The sequence below is a fragment of the Lycium ferocissimum genome, chromosome 12 (assembly GCF_029784015.1).
Source record: "Lycium ferocissimum isolate CSIRO_LF1 chromosome 12, AGI_CSIRO_Lferr_CH_V1, whole genome shotgun sequence".
In the NCBI taxonomy this organism is placed as follows: domain Eukaryota; kingdom Viridiplantae; phylum Streptophyta; class Magnoliopsida; order Solanales; family Solanaceae; genus Lycium; species Lycium ferocissimum.
In genome coordinates, this window is record NC_081353.1 from 9,146,127 (window position 1) to 9,153,143 (window position 7,017).

Here is a 7,017-nt window from a genome sequence, read left to right on the forward strand (position 1 = left end):
GTTAGAATAAAACATATGCGTATGTAAAAGAAAAGAGTTATTTTTCTCTTAAATCCAGGCTTCATTAAATTAATAAAAGAAGTACAAATTGTGGTCCTGACTCGAATCAATGTCGAGTCGTTTCCTTTTTTAAACTTCACGAGGTAGTTAAAGTGCAAATGGTGAGTAATCGAGCCTTCCCCGATTCTCACCAATTTCATAACGATTTAAACTCATCAGCTCTACCGAAGAGCTAAGAGCGGGGTAGAGGTCAAGTTGGATAGTTGCTTGCCCGGATCAGCATCGCGGATGGTGAGCGCTTCGTTGCATTCTTCCAATATCACTAGGCAATCTTCCTCTTTGAACAACATCATAACCCTTCCTCAATATCTCAATCATCGACCATTGACATTCAGAGTGGGAATGACTGGTACAAGATTACATAAGCTTAGAGGACTTCTCCTCTTACTATTGGTTTCAAAGGCCTCGTTAGCGTTGGGATCATATCCCATACCAAAATGAAAGTTAATATGAGGAATTGGGATTGGCCCCACTATGCCATATAAATCTTTTCCCAACCCTCATCCGGGTTCAAAAACCTTCATGAGCATCGTGGGTGCAATCATCTTATATACCACTGGTGTGGGAGTTTATGCAATGTCTTCTTTATCGGCGGCCCCCACCAGTTCTACTATGTGGAATTCTGTGCCTTTGGGCACTTCTTCGATCACCGGTATAGAATTATTCGAGTAATTGTGAATGCTACCCTCTTCGTGAATCATGACCTCGTGGACCTTCCATGAAAATTTCACAGATTGGTCGAGAGATGATGGCACGACTTCAGCCGTGTGGATCCATGGCCTTCCCAACAACATATTACAATTGGCGGTGATAGCCATGACTTAGAATTTAGCAGTGAATTCAGCAGGTCCCATTTGGATACAAAGATCAACTTCTCCAATAATATCGTGTTGGCCTCTATCAAAGGCTTTTACATTTATGTGGCTTGGCAAATCTTGCCGACGTCATGGCCTAGCTGATTAAGCGTAGATTTGGGGAAGATATTAAGGCCAACTCCATTGTTAACCAGCACTCATGCCACAATCTTGTCTCAGCACTTAATACTTATGTACAGAGCCTTATTATGCGCCATCCCTTCTTTCAGTAATTCCTCTTTAGTAAAGGAGATCTGATGCTACCCTATGACATAGGCCACCATATCGGACAAATTTTTGCTACTCGTGCACATCGTGGGAACATGAGATTCGTTTGACTCCCTCATCAGAGCTTGGCGATATTGCGGAGAACTTAGCAGTAATGCTAATACCGATATTTAGGATGGTGTATTCTTCAAATGCTCTAAAATGGAATATTCCTTATGATGCTACCCAGCTCATCGGGACTGCAGCATCTCCCAGATCGAGTCATAACATGGGTGGCCACCACTTGGGCGATAAGCTCCTTATTTGGAGACAAAGACTATCACTTGCGATATCTGCACTATGACTGGCGCAGGGATTAACACTTGAATTGTGGGCGCTCTTGAATAGTGATAGAAGCCATAGTTTGATCAATTGTTTTGATAGGCTCTCGGATTATCGGGTTGCACACGTCCCAATCTACCTCTCTTTCTATCATTGGAATAGTATTATTGCCGGGATTGGGCAGTGGATTGGTGTTCACATTTTGTGTAGTAGTTCATAGAGTGATCTCTCTTTTGTCGATTAAGTCATATATCTTCTGTTTCAAATTAATTCAATCTTCGGTACTGTGTCCAATTCTACCAGAGTGTTATGGACATTTTTTATCGGACCGGTAAAAATGATTTCTAGGATAGGCAGGTTTTGGAGGGATAGTTTGAATTAGACAAGCAGCACTTAACCTTTCAAATAACTGAGTGTGCATTTCCATCAACAGAGTGAACACATGCGGCAACTTCTTTTTTATGATGGGACATGGTAGATTATATGCAGTAGGAGGTGGTTGATTTTGGTTGTTTGGTGGTCGGTTATTTTATGGGGCTCGGTAAATTGGTGCGGGTGCTTGATACTTTGGGTATGAAGCTTAGTAAGTGGGTGCGGGTGTTAAGAAATTTTAGTGTCGAGCTTGGTAGGTAGGTGTGGGTGTTTGAAAGCTAGGTTGTGCATAGAAAACGGGCATAAGATTGTATGGTGTTGGTAGGTAATAGCTAGGAGGTGGTGATTGAAATATGATGTTAGGCATATTTATACACTTAACCACCATATATTACCCATATTTTACCTTGTTTAGAGGACGAATTAAGCTAAATACACCTTACTAATCATTATTCTTGCATTACTAGCTAATACGTATGTGTTTCTAACAATCAGGCGCTTTTGGAGAAAATGCATGGTGATTCAGACGGAAATGGAAATTGCATGTGAAATCGTCTAAGTGTCAAAGAGGAGATGAACCTCGCCAAGCTTGGCTCAAAGAGAGCCCATGTCAAGTTTTAGGGGAAGCTCAGCGAGCCGCATGGATTAAAATGCACTTGTGCCAATTTTATGGCCCATTTTTGATGGGCTTTGTAGGGTTATTTCTCAACACTATAAATAGAACCCTTGGTCATTTTTGGAAGGGTATCATGTATTATTTCACAGAGAGCAAGGAGTAAGGCTTATCATCGTAGGGTTTGATCTTTTACCTTCATTAATTCATCTTTTCTTTATTGGAACATAAAATTCCATTGTTGTAATCCGAATATGAGAGGCTAAACTCTCTTGTTCTAGGGTTACGGCCAAAGTATGGTTGTTATCATATGAACTTGAGTTGAAGTTTATTATATTTATCATATGAGTTATTTACTTATTCTTGTGCATGACTATTTTACTGCTTCGCGACTAGTAGTATATATATTTGATTCTTAGATTTAACTCGAGAGAGAATACTAAGATATAAAGAAGATTAAGTAGAATAGGATCTTCGCCCTAGGTATCGGGGAGCGGATTCACATCTAGGATAGAGATATACCTAGATCGCCCTACTTTGTTGATATACAGGAATTATAAATGCGTTTTTATTAATGTTCATGATCATAGCAATATAGGCATGAAAGTAATATGAATAGGTGACTAGAGAACTCGAGAGATTCGCAGTGATAATATTAACCCTGTCAATCAGCAACTCAATAAAGAATGGAAGTCAATGAATACGAATAGGTGACTAGAGAACTCGAGGGATTCACAGTCATAATATTAACCATGTCAATCAGTAATTCCATAAAGAATAGAAGTCAATGAAAGTGAATGCGTAACATGAATACAATAGTGTTGTAACACTGGAATGTTCTTCTCTCTGTGATAAACTCAATTGTTAACAACGTTCGCTACAAATTGTTCGCATAAATAGTTAGTTATTTACTCATTGCAGTAGTTGTAAAACAAAACAACCATTCTCTTATTCACTTGCATAATTAGTAGCGATAGTGAATTCTCGCTAAACCGTTAGTCATAAATCTCTGTGGATATGATATTCGACTTTTACAAGTCACTATATTACTTGGCAACCTTGTATACTTGCGTGTGGTCTGGGAGCAACAAGTTTTTTGCGCCATTGCCGTGGACTTCGAAATCAATTGTTTTACCAGAATAAGCTATTTCTGTTATAGTTATCCAAGTATTAACGTCTTAATCTTAGCTGCTATTTGATTGAAGGTACTCTAATCGAATGTGAAGGACCGCGAGTCAAAACAATCTTGAGGAATTCGTTCCTAAGCCTGAACGTACTTTACACCAGCTTAGGAGAGAGTTGAATTTATTTCAGAATCCGCAAGCTATAGTGATTATGGGAGTTACCGTTCCGCCAGTAAAAGTAGGGGAAGCGGCAGTATCTCATGTGGGTAATGTTACTTCAAGCCCACCATCAAAGAGCAGTTTGAGCTGAAGCATCCTATGATTGTCACATGAGGACCCTCAGTGTCATATTCAAACTTTTTTGGAGATTGCTGACACTTATGTTACCGGGAGGGTCACTAGACAAAGATGTGCGACTAACACTATACCCTTTTTCTCTGTTGGGAACGCAAAGAATTAGTTATTAGCGGAGCCCGCCAATTCTATCACTGCATGGAATGAATTGGCAATGAAATAATTGACAAGTTTCTTTCCACCAGCGAAGACAGCTAGACTCATAAAGGAGATAATGCCATTCATGCAGAAAGAGGGAGAAAATCTATATTAAACGTGGGAGACGTTCAAGGGTCTTCTCAGAGATTGTCCTCAGTGCCATCAGACGAATAAAGTTCTGGCACATACATTTATCGAGAGTCTGGATGCAAAACACAAGACATCAATAGATACTGCTACAGGAGGGCAAGCTCTTGATCTGAGTTATGACGAACTTTTTACATTATTGAATAGATTTATTCAGAGTACTCCAGACTGGCAGGATACCGCAGGTGACAGTGCAGCTAAGAAAACAGCTGGAATTCTTGAAGTGGATCCTTTCAGCACGGATTGAGGCTATGCACACTGAATTCAAGAGGTTCACTACAGGGCAAGCTCAACCACAGGTGCAAGCAGTGCAACAAGCCAACATCTTTTGTGAAGTCTGCGGCAAGGGTCACACCGGTGATGTATGATCTACAAATCTAGCATCCATATACTTTATGGGGAATGAAGGAAGGGGCCAAAGTAATAATAATCAGTATGGTAATACATACAACCCCAACTGGAGGAATTATCTAAACTTTGGTAGGGGAGGTAATCAGGCCAATCCGAAATAGAACCATCAGCATGGCCAAGGTAATCAAGTTCCTACTTCCACTCCTGAGCCTAAGAGCAAAATGGAAGAAATGATGAAAAAGATGATGGGTAATATGTAGAAGATGATGGAAAATCAGCAAAGCTTTGAACATAAGATAGTAGATAAAAATCAGGCTCGGGATACGACAGTGCGTAACTTGGAGAGACAGATGGGCCAGATAGTTGGTGCTCTAAATACTAGACCACAAGGGGGACTTCCAAGTGACATTGATCCAAATCCGAAACCATGTGCTGCTGTGTTTCTCAAAAATAGGATACAATTAGAGGAGTTGGTACCGAAGAAAGTGATTCCAGCAGAAGTAGAAAAAGAGGCAATTATTGTAGATGTGGTTATCAAGAAAGAGAGGGGTGCAAAGACACCGGTGGTAAAGCAGCCACAGCAAGTGATTGGAAAACCACCACCTCCGTTCCCTAAGAGGTTGGCAAAGCAGAAGGAAGAGGCCACGTACAAAAAGTTTCTCGATTTACTGAAGTAGGTACATTTGAATGTTCCCTTAATGGACATGCTGCAAGGGATTCTGAAGTATGACAAGTACATCAAGGACATAATGGAAAACAAGAGTCGTTGTACAGAGTATGATAAAGTTGGACTTACTGAGGAGTGCACATCTCGTATTCAAAAAATTGCCTAGAAAATTGAAGGATTCGGGTAGTTTCACTATCGAAATCACGGTTAGAAAGCAAGTCATTGCACGTGCACTATGTGATCTGGGGGCTAGCATCAACTTGATATCGTCATCCTTGTTTACAAAACTGTGGTTGGGAAACCCGAGACCTACTACTATGATTTTTCAACTGGCAGACAGATCTTTGGCTAGGCCTGAGGGTATTATTGAAGATGTTCATATACAGGTTGGGTCTCTCATATTTTTGGCTGTTTTTGTTATCTTGGAATTCAAGCTAGATCTGGAAGTCCCATTTATTTTGGGGCGTCCATTTTTAGCCACAGGAAGAGCATTGATCGATGCAGTTTCAGGGCAGCTAACTATGAGGGTACACGATAAATTTGAAGTATTTAATATGTACAAAGCCCTGAAGTTGCCCGCAATCTATGAGGAACTTTCTGCTATCACTGTGGTGAATGACAAAGACTAGGAGACATCAGATTACTTCTAATTACCCGTTGGAGAGAGCACTTGTAGGTGAACATATTATTGGAGTTACAGAAGAGTTTGAGATGATGCATATTCTTGATCTGGCAGGCAATTACATTCTACAGGGGGATTTCAAGCCGTTTGATCGAAAAATTGGGCCATCGCCCAAGTTATCGATAGAGGAGCTCCCGAAATTGGAGCTGAAGCCTTTACCCATGTATCTCATATATGCGATTTAGGAGAGGGTGAAACTCTACCAGTTATATTGGCAGCCTAGCTCACTGATGAAGAAGTAAATATTTCTCTGGAAGTTCTAAACAATAAAAAGAAGGCATTGGCTTAGAAGAACTCAGATATTCAGTGAATCAGTCCAGCACTCTACATGCATAAGATATTCATGGAGGAAGATCACAAGCCGAGTATACGACTGCAGACGGTTGAATCCACTGATGAAGGAAGTAGTTAAGAAAGAGGTGATAAAGTGGTTAGATTCATGCATCATCTACCCTATTTCTAATAGCAAGTACGTGAGCCCAATACAACGTGTCTCGAAGAAAGGCGGGATAACAGTGGTGGAGAATGACAAGAACGAGCTCATCCCTACCAGAACTGTAACAGGGTAGAGGATTTGCATGGATTACAGGAAACTGAATGAAGCTACAACAAAGGATCACTATCCTATTCAATTTATTAATCAGATGCTTGACAAATTAGTAGGCCAAGAGTATTATTGTTTCCTTGATGGATATTCTAGCTATAATCAGATAGCAATTGCATCGAAAGATCAGGAGAAGACGACGTTTATTTGTCCCTACGATACATATGCTTTCAAGTGAATAACGTTTGGACTTTGTAATGCACCAACGACATTCAACGGTGTATGATGGCTATATTCTCTGAGATGGTGGAGGATTTTGAAGAAGTGTTCATGGATGACTTCTCTGTTTTTGGAAATTCATTCGCAACAGTTTGCGGAATCTAGATCCTGTGCTTGCAAGATGTGAAAAAGGCAACTTGGTGTTGAACTGGGCGAAGTGTCACGTTATGGTTCAAGTGGCTATTGTTCAAAGGCCTTGAGGTTGATCTTACTAAAGTGGATGTTATTGAGAAACTACCACCCCTTGTCTCTGTTAAGGGGGTGCGCAAGCTCGGTCATGCGG

At 40.5% G+C, this 7,017-nt stretch overlaps 1 protein-coding gene and 1 non-coding gene across 2 annotated transcripts; one reads left to right on the forward strand and one right to left on the reverse strand.

The window, feature by feature from the left end:
* Positions 1–4,122: 4,122 nt before the first annotated feature.
* On the reverse strand, positions 4,123–4,227 carry LOC132041294 (small nucleolar RNA R71). Its single transcript, XR_009410990.1, has one exon. It is a non-coding gene; the product is annotated as a small nucleolar RNA R71 (small nucleolar RNA).
* Positions 4,228–5,339: 1,112 nt separating this feature from the next.
* Positions 5,340–5,858, forward strand: LOC132039049 (uncharacterized). The gene has a single exon (XM_059429601.1). The coding sequence runs from the start codon at positions 5,340–5,342 to the stop codon at positions 5,856–5,858; it is 519 nt and encodes a 172-aa protein (XP_059285584.1).
* The last annotated feature ends 1,159 nt before the right edge of the window (positions 5,859–7,017 follow it).

Excerpts from the sequence above, each read along its gene's own strand:
- LOC132039049 (XM_059429601.1), top strand. The coding sequence starts at position 5,340 with ATGATAAAGTTGGACTTACTGAGGAGTGCACATCTCGTATTCAAAAAA.